Source organism: Rhodnius prolixus, unplaced genomic scaffold (assembly GCF_049639745.1).
Source record: "Rhodnius prolixus isolate KJV_2025 unplaced genomic scaffold, Rpr scaffold_7, whole genome shotgun sequence".
NCBI classification, from domain to species: Eukaryota; Metazoa; Arthropoda; class Insecta; order Hemiptera; family Reduviidae; genus Rhodnius; species Rhodnius prolixus.
In genome coordinates this window covers 14155058-14179176 of record NW_027411582.1, presented here as the reverse complement: position 1 = coordinate 14179176, position 24119 = coordinate 14155058, and the positions used below count along the sequence as shown (strand labels likewise).

At 33.9% G+C, this 24119-nt stretch overlaps 1 protein-coding gene across 2 annotated transcripts in view; it reads left to right on the top strand.

The window, feature by feature from the left end:
- Nucleotides 1-18035, top strand: part of LOC141447027 (uncharacterized) — a 115627-nt gene extending 97592 nt beyond the window's left edge. For both annotated transcript variants that reach the window (XM_074114168.1, XM_074114167.1), the window contains one exon: nucleotides 16650-18035. In XM_074114168.1, coding sequence (XP_073970269.1) covers nucleotides 16650-17674 — 1025 coding nt within the window. In that variant the 3' untranslated portion in view covers nucleotides 17675-18035. The remainder of the gene's footprint in view (nucleotides 1-16649) is intronic.
- Nucleotides 18036-24119: the final 6084 nt, after the last annotated feature.

Genomic DNA, 24119 nt, shown 5'->3' with positions numbered 1-24119 from the left:
AAGCTATGAACTGCCAAAATCGGTGTTGTAGAGTTCCAATTTTTCGAATCCATGTTATTTATTAGCTACGGGAAATCTCTAATTTATTTTTGTGCTTCAACACTGTTAGTAAAGAAAATGAATCTCATTAATCCATTATGATGAAAAACCTTTGGACTATTGCAAATGTGAACTGAGCGGTTCAGCCTAGCGTACAACCTCCAATGATTTCTTCTGTACATTTTCATCAGTTTGTCCCCTGCTGAAGAACGTCTCAATTTCTTACTTTAAACTTCCTTATATTCTAAGCGATAAGTCACCAAATTTCTGCATTTCTACTGCAAACTATCTTTCTTGTTGCCTTTCAACAATAATCAACGTTTCATGTTCGTGCTTTGGAGCACTAAGTTTTTAAGGAGTACATTACTCCAGAACTCGGAATTCAATAACGAGTTTTTCTTTTAGTTATTTTCAAATATGTGAATATTGATTTCTATTCTTGAAAATTAAAATTTTTTCTGTCACGTAAACCAATAAAAATAGGTAAAAACTATGAAATTGCTCTGCTATTTAATTCATAGTGATAATATTTCACATTTGCTCGCAGTTCTCACATATATCATGATATATATCATTTTCCACTTCCTGGGAAAAAAGAAAAATTGATTGAAAATAAGTTATTTGAGGAGGCGACCATTAGTTAACCACTGGATCTTAAGTTGGCGTATAAACTGTTTTAGCAACTAAGTGAATGTTAATCATCAGACGTTATTGTATTTCGAGGTAGGAGGCCCGGCATGGTCAGCAGGTGGTCGGGCGCCACCATCGGGGCAAGCACCAGACTGTACCTCATTCCCCAAACCTCGCAGCGCTACCTCACTCGATCGTAATCAACTCTTCGTACTAGCAGCCATCGAGCAAACACTTGTGGAGCGAACTTCTCCACTGCCCCTCAACCATGCCGGCCGGCTAACTTAGCTGTTCCCGCACTTTATAACCATGTCCTACACGTTACCCACCCTAATTAGGGTTAAACTTATACAAGTATTGTTTTCTTTTGAATAAAATAGAATTGCAAAATGAGGCAAATTAGCTTTATTCAGTCTTAATTGTTTACGTTCTTCTGTTTGAGCGCTTCTATTATTTAATTAGTTAATTTTGCACCATTTTTTTTGTTACACAAAAGAAGTTTTAGTCAATTTTGTGAGTGCACGGTACTAACTAATATTTTGGATGGCATCTGTTGCTTTCAAAATTTCCTTACTTTTTAATTGTTTTTTCTTGCAACATTTTAAGAGTTCCAACCAAATCATTTCTTAAACTGTCGGCAAATCTTTCCCAACGTTTCTCACATTGTTCTAAAACTAATTCTTTGATGGTACTCTCGATGTAATTTTACTTAAATCTATTTCTTTGCTTTCGGAATGATGTCCTTTCTTTTACCTTATTAAAGTTTGGTAATAAAGAATACATGTGCTATGCCAAAGACGGGATAATAGTGCTCAATAAATATGCATGATTTTGGTGAACATGCGTGTTGCCACACAAAACGCACAGTTAAAGGAAGTATTTCATAAAAACACTTTTTGACTACTCTCTTGACAAGATGGTCGTCTGTTGATGTGAATGATCAACTAAATCAGCGTTTCCCAACCTGTGGTACGCGAGTTGCTGGTTGATGGTGGTACGCGAAAAATAACCAATAATGGCGGACATAAAAATTTTTAAGCATAAAAATATCATAGAAACGTATTTTCCTACAATACATAAGAATTATTTTAATTAATAATATTATACAGTAAAGTTGTTAATATGTACAGTAATAAGGTTAGTCTGTCTCAAGATGTACGAGAAAATATAATAGCACATTTAACAGGATTAAAATTGTCTTTCATGGAGTATTTTCCCAAAACCCGAAAACACAAATGATAATTGGATTTCAAATCCCTTCTATAAAGAAAATTTAGGAAAAGCTACATCATTATCAATAAAAGATTAAGAAAATTTAATACAATTATCAAGAGTCAGAACTTAAATGGTAACTATGAAGAAATCTGCTTAAAGAGACTTGATTGTAATAAGTAAGCTCTATCCAAGCAACATTAAATTTAATTGGTACTTTACAGGTAGTTGAATGCTTAAAAGAAATTAATTTTGAAGAGAAAAATATGTACGAAATTTTTAATTATTTAGAAAAAGTTTTAAAACTAAGATCTTATACTTTACAAAGTTTATAAAGAACATGAACTTGAACTCCTTTGTAACAGATACATTGTATCTCTGCACAAATAAAGAAAATAATAATAATAATAAAATAACACACTCGGAATAACAATTTTCACGAAATACAATCATTTTTACGAATTGGTACTATTTAGCATGATGTACTACCAAGTGGTACGCGAGCTAAAAAAGTTTGGGAAACGCTGAACTAGATTATGCTCGACGTCAGACCAAAATTCTGTGCTGTTTCAATAACTCTTCGTTTCAAATGATCTTAGCGCTGCTAACGACTTATCAATTGAAATGTTTAAAAGAACTGCAAACGTTTTTTTCAAGTTTTTTTCCAGCAAAGTTTGCAGCAAAATATTATAAACACTTGTTCTATTCCAAAGTTGTCAGTCTAAATGAACAATTTTTCACCCCTGAACATATGTTTGGTACAGGAAAGTCATTGGATCCAAACTTACTGCTAGGTGAGCCAGATTTCCGAGGTATGAGGTTGGCGAGAACCTTTTTTTTTTAAAGTTTGGTATTTTCAGAGAAGTTAATCAAAGTTGAAATTAGAATTATTACATTAGTAGTTATTAAAGAAGAACACCTAGCTGTAGTAGAAAGTTAATGTTTAATTAAAAGATAATACATAACTTCGGTTTGTTTAAAAACTTAAAATAAACTTAAATATTATGAAAGGATCTGCTAATATTAACCTCAACTTCACGAAACAAAATAATTGAATTAGTATCAATTTTAGGCAGATAAATTAACATTGTTTTAGTAACTATTTCAACAAGAAACCTGTTAAAGTTACTAACATAATATTATTTCTAAAGCATTCGATAATACCTAATTCGTGTAACTGAAACCATTTCAATGGGACTGGATTTAAACTTTAATGTAGCCTAAATTTGTTTGCCTTGGAAGGGAACGAAAGATAAAGGTAAATTGTTATTTTCTCTTGCTCCTAGTTTAAAGGGCAATGCGCATTTTGGGTGCAGATATTTTGTATGAATTGAACATTCTTACTTACGTAGTCGGTAACAAACGCATTGGCTTAATAGAATACTTTTCGTACCTGAAAACATGTACTTCCATTTTTAAGTTTGGAAATGAAACAACCGCAATGAAATGGGTGAAATAAAGATATTTTTATAAGAAAACTTTTTTTCTAGAAAAAAAAAATCCTAAATATTCGAAGTTTATCAGACTTTATTGCCTTACTAGAAGAAGCATCTTAAAAGAGAAGAAGAAGAAAAATAAATCAACATTTTGTATAGAGTATTATGTAAATAAACCTTTTTTAAAAGAAAGATGAAGCTCCAGTTGGAATATGTCTTCATCCAGCCATGTCTGAATACCTCATTTGGTTATATAATAATCGTAATTTTTAACCTTGAAATTTTTAATTTAAGAATACAATAATTTGGTTCTTTCAGTAAAACTTCTGCATAGTTTAAACTATAGTCTCAATTCTTCTTTAATTAAATACTTTAACCACAGACACTAATCTCCAGATCCAGATAAGTCACTAAAACAAGGCGATTGAAGAAGATTTATGTATTGGACTGCTTGTGACTTCCAAAGATAAAGTGCACAAGTTCAGATGGCTTTCAGCAGTACGTTGTTAATCAGTACCTTGATGTTTAATGTTTGTTTAAACTCAATGTCAAGTACGAGGTGTGGTTATTAAATAACGAGACTGATGCTGGTACAGAAGAACTATGCATGCGCCAAATCCTAACCACCGACAGCTGTGCAGCGTAAAGCCTTCTCTTTCGATTGCAGCGTCACACGTGTTTGTAGAGAAATCTGTCTGACCGGAAAGTGTAAGAGGTGGTAGTTTCGTTTTGCCGAAATCATGATATTACACATATAGTAGAGCAACGAATTGTCGTGAAATTTCACATGCTTGGTAAAACCGCTACTGAAACTTATCTTTTATTAAAAGAAGTTTATGGCGATGAATGTTTATCACGTGCGCGAGTTTTTGAGAGGTTTAAGCATTTCCAAGATGGCCGAGAAGACGTCGGAGATGATGACCGCCCGGGTCGCCCTTCCACGTCCAAAACGGATAAAAATATCGATTATAATTAATCAACATTACTACCATGAGGTGCTTGCTTAACTCTGTGAAAGATTAAGGAAAAAACGAACCGATTTGTGAAAGAACAAGTCATGGGTTCTCCATCAAGACGATTTACACTGCATTGTCTGTCAAGACGTTTCTAGCCAAGTACAACATCCCAGTTTTAGGCCATCCGCCTTATTCGCCTGACCTGGCCCCATGTGACTTTTATCTGTTCCCCAAAAGTCAAATCTGCATTAAAAGGAACACGATTTCGGTCTGTTGAAGCTGTAAAAGAAAAAGCGGCACGCGTCATGCAGGAGCTCACAGTAAAAAGACTTCCAGCACTGTTTCGAACAATGGTAAATTCGCATGGAGCGTTGTAGGGATAGGGGAGGTGTGTATATTGAAGGTGATAATAACTAAATATGTATAAATTTAAAATAAAATGTTTTACAGCATCAGACTCGTTATTTAATAGCCACACCTCGTAGTCGTGCTGGCCTTGTTTAATGTTTTTTTTAAAAGTCTTTTGATTAGATTCAGCGTCAGTATCTGCCAATCCAATCGTACTTTATATAGGGGAGTCAAGTTAAATTAAGTTTGGATGAAAGAGGTGATTGGATTTATCAGAAAGGACCAGTAAGAACGATTGCAATTGTTAGGAAGTTTTCTTCGATTATTTTCAAGGAAAATTAATTTCTCAGCTAAGGCATCCCTTAAATGTGTCACGACAGAACATTATGTGGATTCAGCAAGCGTATTAAAACTGTCCGGTAGGACAGTTGTATAAGGGTTGATCATCAAAAACTGCACGAAAAAGCGTAACGTTGAAAAACGCCCAACTTTGACAATTTTTCTCTCTTTTTCTATAAAAGATAAAATTCCCAAATTTTCTTTATAATATAGGGCAAATCCTCCTTTATGACTGTAATTTTTTCGCAACAACACAGATCTAATAGATTTCGAGAAAAAAGTTGCTGAAAATGAGCAAAAATGGCATTTTCAAAAATCTTGTTCTTGTTCTTGTTGTTGTTACCTTTTTTGTAAACAACGTAGCGCCTAAACACGTGAACCAATTTTCATGAATGAGGTGTCATTCGATTCGGACTTTTATGTAGATGTGCCTTTTGGGGGTCTCGATGCTGTACATCGAATGGGAGAGGAGTTAGCCCCTTTATGTAAGGCCCCCTCCAAAATTATTATTATTATTATTATTTTTTTTTTATGATTTAAGGCGCGTCAACATCTAAGGTTATTGGCGCCCGGAGCTTTTTTCAGTGCACTGCCGGCCTCCGGACAGTGTTCTCTCGTTACAGACAACACTGTCCATCACCGGACAGTGAGCTGTAAGAAGCTCCTAGGAAGAGAAAATCTAAGGGTCAGCTGCTGGATTCGAACCCGGGACCTCCGCGTGGGAGTCCAGTATGCTAACCTCATAGCTAATCCCTTCCCTCCAAAATTATTATTATTAATTACTCTGTAATTAATCTTGGCCCGATTTTGATAAAATTTGGTAGGATGATAGGGTTATGGCTCCCCTACGTAACAATAAAGCGACGATCTGCTCTTACACTTATTAAGGGGAAGTATAGCAATCGTTTCAAATTATCGACATGTGAACCGATTTTCATGAATGAAGTGTCATACGAATCGAAATTTTGAACAGATTTGCACTTTAAAAGTATCGACGCTGTGCCTCATGAGGAGGGGAGTTTGCCCCACCCAAGTAAGGCCCTTTCTAAAACTATTATTACCAATATTTCTATAACGCTTAGTCCGATTTTGATAAATAATATTTAAGGAAATTGCTAGGATATTCAAATCTGAAAAGGAATTCCGTGTAAAGAAAGAAATAACTGAAGTTTATATTCCAGATTCTTTTTGTTTACACTAACATATCTACTTTATTACCAGAACTGATCCTTAAAAAAGTATACCCGATAAAAATTTAACAATTTTCAAATGTAAACTTCAATCGTATTTCTTCCAAACAATCCCAATTAAAAATGTAATTAATAACTTTGTTTTTGTTCAAGAAAAAATTATATGTTTTTAATTTAAAATCGCAGACTGCTACAAGAAATAAAATAACTCAGCAAAATAGATTTCAATTTCTTGCTTCAATTAAATTATTGTAACTTATTCAACAAGACAAACAAAATATGTATGTATATACCTAGAAATGAGCGAACAAAACTTTTTATTGCATTAAGGAATACTTACAGTTCTACCTTTATTTACATTCTAAGTTTATCGATTTATAAAAATGTATTAGATCTTGACAATAAAATAATTATTCACTTAAAGCGACTTAGAATATGAATGTGAAAGCTAATAATTTATTATTAGTTTTTCACTTCGCAGTCAGTTATTAGAAACGAATACAAACTAGAAGACTTTTTTTTCTGTAGAATTTCGTTTCATTGAAAAAGGTATAAACCATCAAGTTATTAAGTGAATTAAGAAACAACGAACTAAAATTAAGAATACATTATAAGGCTACCAATATTATCAGGGTTATAATTTGGAATGAAAATTGAATCTGGGAACTCAGAGAGGTGCCTTAAAATACAGCAATCAATTTGATTTCTTATAAACCTACAGATTTTTACAATGTAATGGCAATTGCTCAACTAGAATCTTATTCCTATTTATCCAATAGAAAAGTGAATGCAAACACCAAGTCCAAAGTCAATCAAATAACTGTTTATAATGGCAGAAATATAAGATCTTGGTAAATGTTTTTTACAAGACTTCTTTTCCATTTTTTCTTTCAATTTGATGAAGTTCTTATTACAAAACGCTGACTGAAACAAGCACTGCTGAAATTGTTAACGGCTCTGAGATGATCTGGAGTCGGTGTAAATGATGTCGTAAAAGATATATACAGTTGTAAAGCCATATTCTTCCTCGTTTGAGCTACAAATATAAGTTTTTTTACGAGTTATAATAAAACTAATTGTATCTATTTGAATTCTGGTTATTCTAAGGATGGCAACATCTACTAATTAATGAACTTACCTACCATTTGTAATAATATTAACTGAGTCAAAACTTATTTTCATTTTCTTAACACAATTTACTTTTTAAATAGATATTAAATTTTATTTTATATATATTGTGAGGTCGATTTTGTTTTTGTCATATTTGAATACGATTAAAACATAATCGTTTTCCTTCATTATACTTATCAATAGATACAAATGTTCTTCTTACAAATATTTTCCCAAAACGTAAAATAGTAATCTACCTTAAACCGAAGTTATAATATTCCTGTACACAATAGATAAATTGAAAAGTTTTCTCCTCAATATTATGAAATAAAAAAGATAGATATTACGTGTGTAAAACTAATTCTATTAATAAAGTAAAGAAATGCGAACTTTCCAGACGAGCTTTACGCCCTTGGTAACTAACCAGTGGGTCGCAGGCAGAGGCGACTAACAAAAATATACTTTACAGTAAAAAATTCTCGTATTAAACATTAAATAAAATCCAAGGTCTAATCCGGGAATCGATCCCAGTACCACAACAAAACATCTTACCTTTGCGGGACACGCCACTAACCGCTCGGCTACCGTGGCTCTACGGATGCTTTGATGAAAATCTGTTCTGACACGAAAAAGAAATCAAATAAATACAATAAAGTACGGCTGTCTTATTTGGGCTGTAACAAAATGTAGTTAGATAAATAAATTCACTTATATTCAGTTTTGATAATTTTCACTTAGATAACCCTCGAATTTTGTCAACTAATCTATGTTTTATTATTCTTCAATAGATCTTTATTTTTATTTCTCAATGAGAATTAGTTGTACTGCCACAACTAATTTAAGGAAATATTTGATTTAGAATTGTAAATATACGATTTACAACTTGTGTAACTGAAACAGAATTAACTGAAGATTCTACACGAATTATGAAAATTCTGTTTTAAGGAAAGATGACTAATGTTGTCGTAGAGACAATATGGCTGAATGTCATGGCGGTTAAATTCATATGTTTGGAATAGAGCAAATATTGTTTGATTAATTACCCAATGGTAACATTAAATAACGCTTCACATATAACATATATGGCATAGCTTCCAATTGTTTACTTCATATGTATTCTATTATTGTAGTTAAATTACGTCATAGCAACTCTTTAACCGTTTAATTAGTAGAACAGTAAAAGATTATTCGTTCTTGGACGAAATATTGCCAAAGAGAATTCTTTCTGGTTATCATACTTGGGTTTTTAATTTATCATAATCGGGGGCAGTGTTTGGGGGTTTCTTTGTGGAGGGCAATCCATTTGATGCGATCCAGGATGTACTCGTTTTTTCTCCTCCAATCCATTCCTCTTTTTTCTTCATTGCTTCCTAAGATTCTTTCATTTTAACCTGAAATTACGTTATTTACAGCTGTGGGAGTTCTACTGGGGTCCATTCGCAATATATAGTATATCGCAGCATGTTTGGACAGACTGTTTGTTGAACAGACACCAGTCTGTTCAATGGCCTGGCTTGAGGTTGAGATTTTTGGCTTGATTCCTATACTACTCTGTGTTACTCCTAGTTTTTCACACATTCTTTTAGTAGAAGAGGCTTGAAATTTTGACAGATGTTCGTTAGTCAAGGTCCATGAATCCTAAGAATGTTGCTGGAAAGATGTATGGCCATTTCTGTATTCCTGCTTTCTTCTCGAAGTTTAAGAAGTCTCTTCTAGCAGACTCGCACATCCTTCTTGCTGCTTCTACTCTTTCAATGAATTTTCATTGAAGAAGTGGTTTTCTTGTAAAATTTGCTCCAAATTACCTGAAAGTTTCAACTTTTTTTAGTACTTCTTCATTTCTTGAATTTAGTTCCATCCAAACTAATACTAACCACTTTCGTATCATTAATATCAATCCCAGCTACAAATCTGATTATTCGAAGTAAAATCTAGCATTACATAAACCTCACCCTGGAAAATAATAGATCTTTACATGTGACAAATCACGAAGCAACCAACTCCAATCTCGTAAAATATTCGGAGCACCAGATCTTCTAGAATGGATATTCTAGGGTCAATTCTTTCTTCTAGTCAACACCTCGAAAAAAGATCAATTTTTTCTATGTAGAAGGTAATAGTGATTCAATAATTGATGGAGTTCTTACCCTTCGGTTACATTAGGGTTCCCGAATTCTCAATTCCAGCTGATGTCTAAACCGAGTAAGAAATTAATAAGGGTTAGCAGTACAAGTATTTCATTTAAAATAACTTATTCTAAACCAAAGGTAGCAAGATATAAGAAATCTTGACAATAAACTGACAAAATCATAAAAAAAAAAAAAATATTAAGCTGGAAGTAGGAAATCAATAGAGAATAACTTCCTTGGTGAGCGGATATTAGTTGCTAAAACAATCAGTACACATTTTTTACTTTCTCTTTGAAACAGGAAGTACGTAAATAAACGTATGAAATTTTCGAATAATTGAATTTGCACCGAAAATACTTGCATTAGTAACTTTGAACACGATAAGGATGGCCAAAACGAAATTGGTTTGTCTTGATCAGCATACTTACAATAACAATATAATAAAATAAAACACAGATATTTCAGCTTTCACGCTTGCTTAGTGTTTAAAGTTCAAAGAGATCTTAGACCAGCGAAACATCATTCCAAAAATTAGATGAATTTTTCAGTTTTTAAAGGGATCAGTCTCTAAGATTTTTAAATTCATTTTATACAGGATCCTTTAAAGTTTACTGCTTTGCTTCGTTGCCCGTAAATGTTCTTCCTGGTACATCGTGGGTTCCATCCCTCCAGAGAGTGTAGGAAAGTTATTAATTTTCATAATAGCTCTTGGAGAGGCGCCCAACATTAAGCTACCCAAAGCCCCAATGGTGAGGTCATATAATTCCTAATGTATACATGATGGTAAGCTGGACTCTATTTGTGGGTACATCTAAATCCAAATAATTGCTCTTATGAAGTTACCTTCCTGTATAAATGAGCCTACAGGGACTGATAATGAAGTTGTTGTTTATATCGTCGAGTTGAGAATTGTTAATAGAATATTTACTTACAACATTGGGCTAGAGACTTGTAAGGTTTATGGTTTAGCCCAGCGGTTCCCAACCTGTGGTACGTGAAAGATTGTTTAGGGGTACGCAAAAAAAAAGTTATTATGGCGGAAGATATAAAAATTATACAGATATATTATTAATGAGAAAAAAATTATATAATAAATGATTCTACCAACTTAATTACAAAATTATTATAATAAAACTGAATAACATATAAATTGACAAGAATTAAGTACTCATTCGATACTGCAGTATTTTATCGATACCAATATAATATCGAATGATTCGATACCGACATTCAGATTGTTTTGCTGTTAATTTAAAGTTACAATACATAAAATCAAGAATACGATTATTTATTTATTTTATTTATATATTATATTATATTATATGTTAGGGGTACACACTAAGGAAACAATCAGGTAAAGGGGTACACTAATGAAAAAAGATTGGGAACCGCTGGTTTAGCCAATTGAACGTATGTGAAATTTCTATGACCTGGCCATTAGTTGAAGGTTTTGTTTTTTGATTAGGATTGGAAATTTTGTTTGATTCAAGGAAAAGCTGCTTCACATTCTGTGCGCTTGCAAGAGATAGCAAGATAGTTCAAATTGGAGCGTTAACTTTGAACTGCGATGTGGTTATGCACCAGACTATTGGTTTTGGTGTTTCCTTGTACCCTTGAGATGCATTTGTATTCTCTATGTGCTCTAATTAACCCAAACAACTGATATATTTATGGATCGTGTTTACTGCGAGCCGTTTGGCAGTTCTTCCCTTTCTTGTAGTTGGCTAAGCTTCAAGCAGAACGTCAAAAGCACTGAAGAAATCGCTTATCCCTTCTTCCAAAGGAATTAATTTTTTATGGGTAAGGGGGTCATTGTGGTATAAAGGAAAATGAAATTGTTGATAAACTTGTAAAGGAAACCACCAATAGTGGGGGAAATGGCTTAATTATAAATTACCACACACCGATATCGAGTGTATAATTGCAAAAGCAGCACTACAAAAAATGGCAGACAGATTACAAGTAATGGTAATAAAGGGAGATTCTATAAAACTATGGCAGATCACTTACCTAGACAACCATGGTTTATGGGAACTGTTACTAATAAATGGATTGTTACGACAATAAGCAGGCTGAGAGCGAACCACGCTGTGTGCGGATCGTTTCTTCACAGGATCAAAACAAAAGGTCCTCTCTCTCCTCTTTGCAATGAGGAGGAGGATTTCAAACATATAATAATGCTATGTCCACGTTATGGCAGTAAAAAGGAAACGAATATTTGACGACATATACAGGTATTTAGATGCACCATTTCGCTACGAAGACTTAATATTCTCCACCAACATCTATGTGCTTAAATCTATAGCAGAGCTAGCAATGAAATATGAATGTATTTCAAAGTTATGGCCGATTAGAATGAATGCAAGAAAATGATTACAGAAGGATTACGTGATTTTAATAAGCTATAAGGATGGCAGCAATATAGAGTACTGATCGATCCATTAGTTGTAAGTTTGTACGAGGGTCGTTTGAAAAGTCCTTGCAAAGTCAGAGAGATAGCACTATTGGCGCGTATCGAGGTTATGTTTAGTTAGTAGCATCTCTTGGAAGAACACACACCAAGTTTCAGCCAGATCGGTCTATTTCTTTGTGTTTGGCATTCGTTTGAATCGAGGAAGTCGAGTGATTTTCAAAAAATGGACGAAAAAGAATTTTGTGTGTTGATTAAACACTACTTTATGAAAGGCAAAACGCCTCAGGAGACTAAAGAGAAGCTTGATAAACATTATGGTGACTCTGCACCTTCGATTAGAACAGTTTATAGGTGGTTTCAAAATTTTCGGAGTGGCCATGTGGGCACAAGTGACGCTGAACGTTCTGGACGCCCTGTTGAGGTTACTACTCCAGAAATCATTGATAAAATCCATGATATGGTGATGGATGACAGAAGAGTGAAGGTGCGTGAGATTGCTAGTGCTGTGGGCATCTCGAATGAACGGGTACATAATATTTTGCATCAACATTTGGACATGACAAAGCTATCCGCAAGATGGGTGCCGCGATTGCTCACGCTTGACCAAAAACGAAATCGTGTGAAGTGTTGCAAGGACGGTTTGCAGCTGTTCCGGAAGAATCCGCAGGACTTTAAGCGTCGTTTCGTCACTGTGGATGAAACATGGATACATCACTACACTCCTGAGACCAAAGAACAATCTAAACAATGGGTTGCCAAGGGGGAATCTGCGCCAAAAAAGGCGAAGACCGTTCCTTCGGCCGGAAAGATTATGGCGACTGTCTTTTGGGATTCGCAAGGAATAATCCTCATCGACTATCTGGAAAAGGGTAAAACTATTACAGGTGCATATTATTCATCGTTATTGGACCGTTTGGAAACCGAGCTGCAAGAAAAACGCCCACGATTGGCCCACAAAAAAGTCCTTTTCCATCACGACAACGCACCAGCTCACACCTCAGCAGTTGTGGTCGCAAAATTAATGGAAATAGGGTTCCAACTCGTTTCACATCCCCCCTATTCTCCAGACTTGGCTCCCTCGGACTACTATTTGTTCCCCAATATGAAGAAATGGCTGGCGGGAAAAAGATTTTATTCAAACGAGGAGGTGATTGCAGAAACGAATGGCTATTTTTCAGACTTGGACAAATCCTATTATTCGGAAGGGATCTACAAACTAGAGCAGCGTTGGATGAAGTGTATAAGCCTAAAAGGAGACTATGTTGAAAAATAAAAAAGGTTTACCCCAAAAAATTAAGTAGTTTTTATTTTTGCACGGACTTTTCAAACGACCCTCGTATGTAAAATAGTTGTATGTAGTAGAGGGATGAATGTGTGAAGCGAATGTATTTATAAGTAAGAATGGAGAGTGAGTGATATTCTAGTGATAAGCACCTAGACGATGCTGGATGCTGTATGGCGGAAAAAAAAGACAAAAAAAAAAGGAAAAAGAGAACCAAATTTTTCTCACTAGAACTTATTACGGTTCTAAAATTTCTAGGTATCATTTAAAATTTATAATTTTTCACCCGTTATTCTCGTTGATAATAATCTAAATATCATTATTATGCGTCGCGTAAGAACAGTTAGGTTCTTCTACACAACTTCAGGGAAAAATTAAGAACATAATTTTATTTTTGTCCTAATTTACTTACATTAATTGCTCCAGTATATTTATTAATAAAAACAAAAAAATCAGGCGAAAATACTCGAAACACGCGCACCCAATCATAAATGCTGGCCATGAAATACTTTATTTCCAGACCCAAAAACACGTATATCCTGTTAAAAATGAATTTCCAAAAAAAAATTTGTCTTCCTTAATGGATGAAAATAAGAGTTAAAAATGGTATCTTTAATATAATTAAACAAATTTGACTTTTAAACTAACCTAACCTAGTTTATTATAATTAAAATAAATTCAAACAAAAATGACATTTGTCACGCTTATACGCGTGCATCCCTAAATTGTATGCATTAATTTTAATTAGGTTTTTATTAATTTTATCTAGAGTTTATTGTTATTATCTCATTTCTCAGTTATCAAACCATCGCTGGTGGCACACATGACCTTCTATTTTTATTTCTAAACTAAACTCTAAGTTCCCCAAATGTTCTTCTTTCATTAGAAAGTATTATTTAACACCGACAGTTCTGGATTCTTATTTCTTTCATTTTTAACATAATATTTCCTCAATACATCTAGATTATTCGGAGAAAATAAAAGTCTCAAAATGTAGCCGGGCTTCGTTTGAAAGCAATTTTAGGTCCTTTGTGTAGGCACAATGCCTTCTTTTATTTATTTATTTATTTATTTACAAAGCGGGCAATCACCCAGTTACAAAGAAATATAATTTAAAATAACATTTAATAATAACTCAATATATAATAATTATAGAATATACATATATCATACATTTATACATATATATATATCATAGAATAGAAATAAAGATAAAATAGAAATAATATATACACATAATTTACTTAATAGATAAACAAAATACTTCAAAATATGTACTATAAAATATACTTTAAAAATAGAAACTTTACTCAATTAATAAATCTTTATATCACAAATAACCGGTAAGTTTTCCCTAGTACCAATCACCGCAAAATCAGCTATTTAACAAATGTTTCAACTCGATCATGTTGGTGTTGAATATATCAAAATCAGCGGGTAGATGATTAACTTGATCCGCAACTCTTGGAAAATAACTGAACTTACGATAATTGGTACTATGACACACTTTAGAAAACACTTGTTTTTGTCTAGTACCGTTTGTTGGCACGTGAAAATTTAACAATGATAAAAGTTCAGGGCAGTTTATATTATTATTTAGAATTTTGAAAATAAAATTTAAGTCTGTGGCTTGTCTACGAAACTGTAAAGTACTCAAACCAGTAAATTCCATTACGTCATCGTACGGTACCTCCGTCATGACTTTTGTCTCTCGATACCAGAGCAATCTTAGGAATCTTCTTTGAAGTGATTCAAGTTTGTTGACGTAAGTTTTCTGATAAGGAGACCATAAAGCAGAGCAGTACTCAAGAATAGGTCGCACCATTACTTTGTAAAGGATAATTATGGTTCTGACATCTTTAAAGTTTCGAGTAGATCTAGATATAAAGCCAAGCATTTTATTTGCCTTTGTGACTATGGAGTTCATGTGGAGGTTGAATGAAAGGTTAGCACAGAACGTAACACCAAGGTCCTTCACTACATTTTGAGTTCATAAATCTACTAGTTAAATTTATGATCATGGTAAATCATATGCTGGATGATTTCCAGGCTAATTTAACTGATAAAACAATCCTTAGTGTGGCTAATTTCTGATTTTCATCATCTTTTGAATTTAATTCAAGTTCATGTATAGAATCCAGGGACGGCTTAACCTATAGTGCAGGGTGTGCAATGCACACGGGCGCCGCCGTCTCAGGGGGCGCCGCGGCGCTCCCTGAGACAGCTAAGAGCATCGTCTTGGACCATCATGGTACAACAATGATATGACAGAAGCGGCCAGCCAGCGCGGTGGCGGCAGTTATCAAACGCGAGCGCCCTACGGGCGGCTTCTTTTTCGAACATTTTGTTTCAACTCGAAATAAACCTTATTTCACGTATTTAAAGTTTAGAAGCGGCCAGACAGCGCGGCGCTGGTAGTACGGCGGTGTCAAACGCGAGCGGCTCCTTTTTCGACCATTTTGTTCAACTTAAAATCAACCTTATTTCACGTAATTAAAGTTTATACTCGTGTAAGGCGGCATTGCTAGCAAAAGCACGTGCCGACGCCCGCCGGCACGCGTTTGATCAACAAGCCGACAATCATTGCGAATTCGGCTTTATTACAATGCAATAATGTTAAAAATTTCAATAGCAATTGACACACGTGGCATATTTTCAAAATAATATTTTGTAAGTCGGCTTTTCTTTTGGTCTAATTGATATAAAAGGATTAGGTGATTAGCTTCAGCTATCACAATAATTGCGACTTTCACCCAGTCAAGATCTCAGAAGAAAGGCCGTAACTAATACCATACTGTAAGCTATACCTACTTATAAAATAGCTTGTTGGAATACGAAAAAACTTTCTTGTTACGTCGGCTAAGTTAATAGTTATAGCCGCGGGGGGGGGGTCAGGCCTAGGGGCGCCAGGGTTTCATTGCACACGGGCGCTACACGAGCTAGAGCCGCCCTTGATAGAATCTTCACTTCCACGTAAAATTTCTGACCAAAGAAAGAGACTGATATTATTTTGGTTGATGTTCTGCTTAATGAACTCCCTTAAGAAGGTTGTAGGCCTGTATGCTCTTAAATTGTTTTTCTTCTTCTTTGGAGTCTCTTACAGCTTACAGCTTCAGTGGTGAAGGCTCGAGCCTTAAAGGCATTAATGTGCCTCAATTAAAAAACAAAAAAATGAAAAGATTTCTGAATCACACAACGTGTACTGTTACTGCTGTAATCGGTCAACGGAAGTCATAACTTAATAGAATGAAAATTTCAGTTTTCTTAATTGTCTTCAAAGCTGAAAAGGTTAGGTTAGTTATCAACCAGCTCAAAGTTATCTGAAGATCACGTTCCAGAAGCTTTAGACTTTCAACTCTGCTCCTAAATGTAATTTTTCTAAAATCTTTTTTTTTTGTAATAATCACATCATCTGCTGAAATTAATTATATTAGTGGTAGATTCCTCTTCAGTAATCAAACCATCAAATTTCTCCTATTTTCTTATATAATCAAGTAAATTTTATTTGTTTATTGAATTCTAAACTATTCATTGTACATGCCAAATAATCGATTTATTTTTGCAGACGGTGTTATCGTAGAGCCAATCTATGGTCTCAGACCCGATAAGAAGGAAGGCGGCACATTGGACAGTCTTGGAGGCGGACATCTTATTAGAAATCTAAAAGAAAACGAAGACAATTACGAACATGAAATTAAAAAAGAAGCTTTAAAAACCAAATTTCATACAGATACAAGTAAAGCGTTTTTACCAAACAAATTGTCAAATACGAATCATTTTATTTCTAAAAGTTTAGAAAGTGTTAATGGTAGGAGCGAAATTATGGACCAGCATTTGTTAAGAAACTTGGTGTATGGTAAAGGAAGACGCTTCAAACGTGATTTCCTGGATGGTTTGGGTGGAGGTCATTTGCTAAGAGATAATATTGATCCATTTGTGGATGTCCATCCTGTGAAAGGAACGAGTAAAATTCCATATACAGGCCCAATATCTTCAGACGGTGATCAACAGGTGTCTGTCAATTTTTCAAATGGTAGACATTTTGTAAGAGAATTTTTAGACCCATTAGGAGGTGGACATTTAATCAGAGGAATAGATTCCATAGGGGGTGGTCATTTATTAAGAGGATTAGATGCTAAAGAGAATGGAAATTTAGGAAAAGAACTTACGGACGGATTTAGAAGTGGTTATTCCATTAGTGGAGGCCCATTAGTAAGAGAATTTTTGGATCCATTAGGTGGAGGTCATTTAATCAGAGGATTAGATTCAAAAAGTGGTGATCATTTTAAGAGAGAATTTTTAGATCCACTTGGAGGTGGTCATTTAATAAGAGGTTTAGATTCCATTGGCGGTGGTCATTTAGTGAGGGAATTTTTGGATCCATTAGGTGGAGGTCATTTAATCAGAGGATTAGATTCCAAAGGAGGAGATCATTTTAAGAGAGAATTTTTAGATCCACTTGGAGGCGGTCATTTAATAAGAGGTTTAGATTCCATTGGTGGTGGTCATTTAGTGAGGGAGTTTTTGGATCCATTAGGAGGTGGTCATTTAATCAGAGGATTAGATTCTGAAGGTGACAGTCATCCTTAGGAGATCATTAGAAAATTAATCAGGACAATGTAATTTAAGACTCCATTAAAAGGCTTTTTGGGTTCTTAAGAGGGAGATATCTTCTTAGAAATAATTAAATATAGATTGAACCTAACTAAAAACCAACTATAATAGCTTTTAATGCATTATTTTCCATAACAATATCATTATGACATATTTAAAAGCGCAGCATTTCTGGCTACCTCAAAAAAACTGAAATTAAATCTCAGAATTTAAGATTTCCATGTGTTTTTTTATTTACTTAAAAATTTTATGCATTCATACAAATTATATATATTTTTTTCCATATATTGTAGCTCATTAGTAATAATATAATAATAAAACCGCTTTTATTTTCATTTTGCTTGGCATATTTGTTTTTGAGCTTCCATGATTCAATTAATAATTTTGTGTAAACACTAAGCTAGCCTCCAATCCTTCATCTATCGTAAGAAGATATTATGATTGATTTAAAATGATGGAATCTGCGAGTAACATTTCCACATTCTCTATCACGTATACTAAAAAACCCAAAAATTGCTTATAGTCAAAATATTTTGCAACAATTCACACCAATTTTAAATGACAATGATGTTAGAAGGAGTGAGTGCACTTGCAAATCCACTAATGTGTGATTACCATGGAAACAGAAGAGCATCCAATCAATCATTGTTAATTGTCACCTGTTCGTATTTGGAAAGGAGTACTCGGTTTCCTGTGCTTGAGAACTAAAGCGATTGCTGTCAGATAACTAGAGTTTGCATGAGAATACACTTAGACCAAGAAATTACATCCATCGAATACTATGGAAAACCATTAAGGGTATATGTGCAGGAGGTGGGTGATTTTAGGGACGTTGCATCAATGTAGATCATGCTTAGACCGGGATAACATCCACCTTGGACTTCAAGTCCTTGAAGAAACGTTACAGTTAAGTCTAAAAAGGAAATAGTTTTGTTTAATTTGATAATTGGACTAGACCATCTTCAGGAATGTAGAACATATTTTACAGTAGCAGATTGTAATGTAATTTACAATATAATTTGATAGAAAAAATAGTTCACAAAAATTATTTACTTTATGCTTAAAGTTTAAAATCTATCACACACAGTATCTAAATAGTCAGGGCAGAAAACACACCAATTTTAGATGTAGCAATGTAAAAAATATAATTGTTTATACCATAAGGTTAACAAATATAATTTACAATATAATCTGTTTCTGTTAAATTTGATTTACCGCCCTGAAAATAACCTAGTCCCTAGATGGAAAACTAAGAAATTAATAAAAAAAAAAATTATTGAAATTGGCGATCATCTTTCTTCCTTATGAAATAATGAATCAATCACCAAAAACGTTGAACAATACTCTGCAATGTACTTCTTTTCTTTCCTGGCTCTACAACCCAGTGATGTGGGTCTTGGTCTCCTCAATATGCTTCCGCCAGTCGTCTCTTTCTCTAGCGGCCGCCATCCAGTTAAGCAAGTCCGAGGATATTCCTCGCGTCCTGGGCAACTCCATCATTCCAACGCAGTCTAGGTCTCCCTACCCTCCGTCTCCTATCCGGGGTCCCGCACAGCAGTTTGGAGGGAATCTCATTGGCACTCCTCAGCCTCGCCCACATGGCCCTGCCCATCTCAGCTGGTTTAATTTAATTCAGGCTACTTACTGGGGGCTCCTTCATTAGATCATATAGCTCTCTATTCTTCCTACGTCGCCAGGTCGTGCCTTCACATAATGGGCCGTAGATTTTGCGCAGTAGTACCTGCAAACGGTGTTCGTCTGTCTTTGTAATGGTCCAGGTCTCTGAGGCATATGCCAAGACAGGCCGAATGAAGGTCTTGTTCAGCCTAAGTTTGGTGCCTCTTGTCAGCAATTTACTTTTAAGGTGCTATTTAGGCCATAATAGCACCTGTTAGCCGACATAAACTTCCTTCGAGACGTCATTATCGGCTGTCACAAGAGATCCCAGGTAAACAAACTACTCTGCAATGTACAGATAAATGAATTGAAAATTTCTTGAACTGATTCTAAAGAATCCTAGATTCGGAAGTTTTTAAAAGTATAAAACCTGAGTTTACTCTAAAAAATTTCCCTTATTTGTATTCTTTAATCTGTTTTGCGAAAATATATTTTAAAAATAATACAACACAATAATAGAATGGAAAACCTACTAAAATGTTATTGTTGCATTTGTGCATAATATAGATTACTGGTTTATCAATTTTGACAGACAGTTGAGTATCTTTCTAAACACCCTTGCCAGAAATATAGGGGGAAAAAATGTATATAACACACAAAAGAAGGGTGGAACAATGGAAATCGAACTGCTTCTTATCTGTTCATAGTGACTGAACTGGCTGGGCTTTAGCAATGGTTGCTGACAAATACATTTATTGAACTCTTTCATTGAATGAAGGGTTCCAGAAAATAATTAAAATAGATAAAAAATCTTATGTGAAAAAACTCCACGCAATTTTTTTCTTACTCAATGTGTTTTATATTATTTGATATTGTACAGGGTGATCCATTTAAAACGCACTAATCGCTAATAACTTTTTAGGAAAGCGGAATTTCGAAAAAACCCACGAAGTAAACTTGTTTATTTTGGTCTAGTTTTCAAATTTTCCACCCCCGATACTGTATCTTCATTTTCCACGGAGTTACGGCTAAAAACCCGATTGGGGTTTCATAAGGACCACTGGTTTTGGCAATGATTATGAAATCTACATAAAACATTGTAAAAAATGACGTTAACCCCGTTTCGATATCCCTAATATTTGTCCAGTTATGTAAGATCAAAGTTACAATTTTATCTATTCGTGAACGGTTTACAATATTAATTTTCCACCAGAAATACACCAGTTTTGGGAGGTCCTCTGACTGCCGAAAAATGTTATTTGTGTCGCAAAGAACAAAAATAATAATAATTGTAGATTTTAAAACATGTAGTGTAATGTAATGGTTATGGGTGAATCAGGATAAATTTGTTTTGTCATCAAATAAAAGCAATCATCGCATAAAATGATGCACCCAGTATGCAAGACTTCTCTTGCCAGGGTGTTGGTTTGGTGGTCAAGAGCGTGGCTTTGTAAGTGGGAAATCTTCAATTCGAATCCCGCCTATGACTACATTTTATTTAAAATAGTATTATTATTTTTTAAATAATAAGAATGAATGCATACGCGGGATTCGAACTGCGGTTCTCCCACTTACAAAGCCACGCTCTTGTCCACTAGACCAACACCCGCCCATCAATGGCGATATTACGGTAAGATATTCTTACCGTAATGTTAGGTACTTTCCTAAAAAGTTATTAGCGATTGGTGCGTTTTAAATGGATCACCTTGTATAAGTATTTTATATAAAACTGAAGAAAACATTTTTCTACTAAAGTTTGATTCAAACGGGTACTTCACAGATTCTCTAGAATCTTCTATACAAAAAATTTAACAAAGACCTATCAGGAAAGGGATGTTGCCGTGCCTTAAATAATAATAATAAATAACGAAGAATTATTATTTATGCTTACTAATGTTAAAATATTTCTCTATTCCTTTCTGCAAAATCCTTTTTAATTTCTTTTCGCAAACGAATTTCATTACTTCAAGGTATGTATAAGCTCAGAACACCTGTACTAAAAATACCAGCTTAACTATTCAATAGTTTTAAGCAATAATTTTTCAACGCGAAAGATGCATTGTCCAGGAATAATCAATAAGTATAATAATCCTTGATGGCTTTTTCAAGATTGCTGCTTCAAAGCTATTCAACAATAATGACTTTTGATGGCACATTGTCGTTCAGAAAATTAAAAATATCACGTGAAGATTACATTGAATGCCTTAGAACATCTTTTTTCTTTCACTTATACCCCGAAAACTTAATCTATTACAAATAGATCTGAAGATAGTAGTTTCTGTAAGCAACTATTTGCATGTAAATTAACCAACAGGCTAATTCTAGCCATCATCATCTCACATACTATTTCTATTTCACATAGTTACAGTTTCAAATTGGGGCAGCAAAATGTGCCAGTGATTGATAACTAATAAAGTAAAAATATTTAATTACTCTCGTTACTTACTTCCACATGTAATAAATATATTTTTTAACCCTATTTTATTTACTTACGTACTTTTCAAAAATTTAATTTCATTAAACTTGCTTTTCTTACATTAGTTTTGTGTAAATACATCTCTGATAAGCCTCTTTCCATGAATCAAAACGTTGTCACATAAAAATTCTCTTTTTAACCAAAAGACAAATCTTTCCCAACAGTTTTTTCTCAACATTTCGTTTGTTAAAGAAAAAAAAAGTAAAAGATTTAAAAAGAAATAACATCCGTAATCTCCTTTCTTTTAAGAAGATTTGTGGTAAAGGCTGTATAATAAGGGTTCTTTGTGGTAACATTTCCAAATAGTCTGCTTTCTTTTTAGCCAAAGCAGTCTTGCCCCTGTCATCTTACCAAAGCAGAACTTTTTTGGAATGTTTTTTTTAAAGAAACAAAAGTTTTATAAATATCATTATAACAATGTCGCAGGAAATACATAAATCAGCTCTTTTCATCAATTTCCTACAATTTAGTTCTCTTCTCTACAATTTAACAGAATATCGTCTCAGCAGAATGGTGCCTCTCACTAAATACCATTTCTCCAGAACGATGCTAATAGTAATCTATCATATATATGAAAACTAAGTTTAATGAATTAAGAAATATTTGATTATTTTGGATGTTTTTGAGAAAATTAAGAGCTTTGAAAAAGTAACCACTTTGAAAGCCTCAAATATCGCTAATCATCTTGTTCTTGTTGATTAAATTTAATTGTTTAAAAATCTATATATGCGTGGAAGCAAATAGAAAATAGAAAGATCGAGGACTGTATAAGGAACGTTCAGAAGGTTGACAGTAAATAGGAAGACCTAGAAGAATATAGACTGAGGAAATGGAGCAGGACCTCAGAAAGCTGAGAAGCAGGCAATGGAGAAAAAAGAAAAACTCAGCGAAGCTTGGAGAACCAAGCACTGTAGAAGTCCAAGGCTCTTCCTGAACCCCCCAAAAAAAAATGATTGGATCAACAGCCAGCTGAGAATGTAGCTACTTATGCTAAAGTATATGTTAATAGGGGTAATTTAGAGTTAAAACTTACAATTCAACCCTTCAGAACCCTGTAATGAATTTGTGTGGAAAAACATTCCAAATAAAGTGATGAATTCTTAAAAGCCCAATGAGTAATACAGAGTTAAATAAATTAACTGTGGAGAAAATTCCAAAAAATTTCATCTAATGAAGGAAATTAAAAAACAACACGATGTCTAATTCGACATTAAATTGAAAGAGAATCTCTAATTGATGGATTTGAAATGAATCCAACAAATTCAGAATCCAAACAGACTATAACACTTTCTTTTTTTAATACTTAACTGAGAACTTAATAAAATATGACACTCACGCCATTAAAACGCACAAGTATGCGCGCTTAGCGTTTCTATAAGCCTTGTTATGTGGCCCCGGAAATACACAAAAATAATAAAAAATATATGTACACCATAAAAGCCATTCTACTATATTTTGAAAATAATAAATTCAAAGATCTCGCTGAAAACTGTAACTTTTACCTGATATATGAGCTGTAAGGCATTAAAGAGAATTGATACTACATTAGTATTGGAACAATACCATGGTTTGTGAGTTATTCAAAGTATAGGTTAAAAGTAACGGAAATGGAAGAAAATAGAAGATGATAACTTCATGAGACTTTTTTTTTCAAGCTAATGTATGAAAAATTTCTAGCTGAAATGTAGTATAGCTACTTGTGAGAATTGGGTCATTACAGCTTAATTTTATTCTAGTACTTCTTTTAGACGAAGACACTTTTACTTACTTTATTGAGAAATGAAAATAATTTCGTTGGTTTTTTTTTTATTCATTTTAGCATACCATTTTTATCGCTTAAAATTCTGACTAGCGTCTGTATTTCATGGAATGAGTGAGTTAGGGAGTTCGCTTGGAGACAGATATTGACTTCCACTGGTACCTTTTTTTGTCCGTACACTACATTAATGTACTCAGAAGATGAGCATTTATTGTTTTTTATTCTAATAAAATGTGAAATCTCCAATAATATAATACAGTTTGATAATTTATTCAATTTGTTTTCTTCTTGCCATTTGGAGTGAGTACTCCACGAATTTGAGCCCTCAATACATACATTCATTTGTAATCATCTCACCTAATCTCTTCTAAATCCTTTTAGATCATGATTTTGTAATTCCATTGATTACCTTTTTTGTTTCATGTTTTATATTTAACTAATGCGAATAATTACAAACTTTTTTTATAGAGTAGCCACATAGTAGCGCTCAAGTGGATGAAACTAGAACTTAAGTACCTCAAAGAACAACTTATTGTAAATAATTAATAAGTTTCAGTAAACTGTCACAG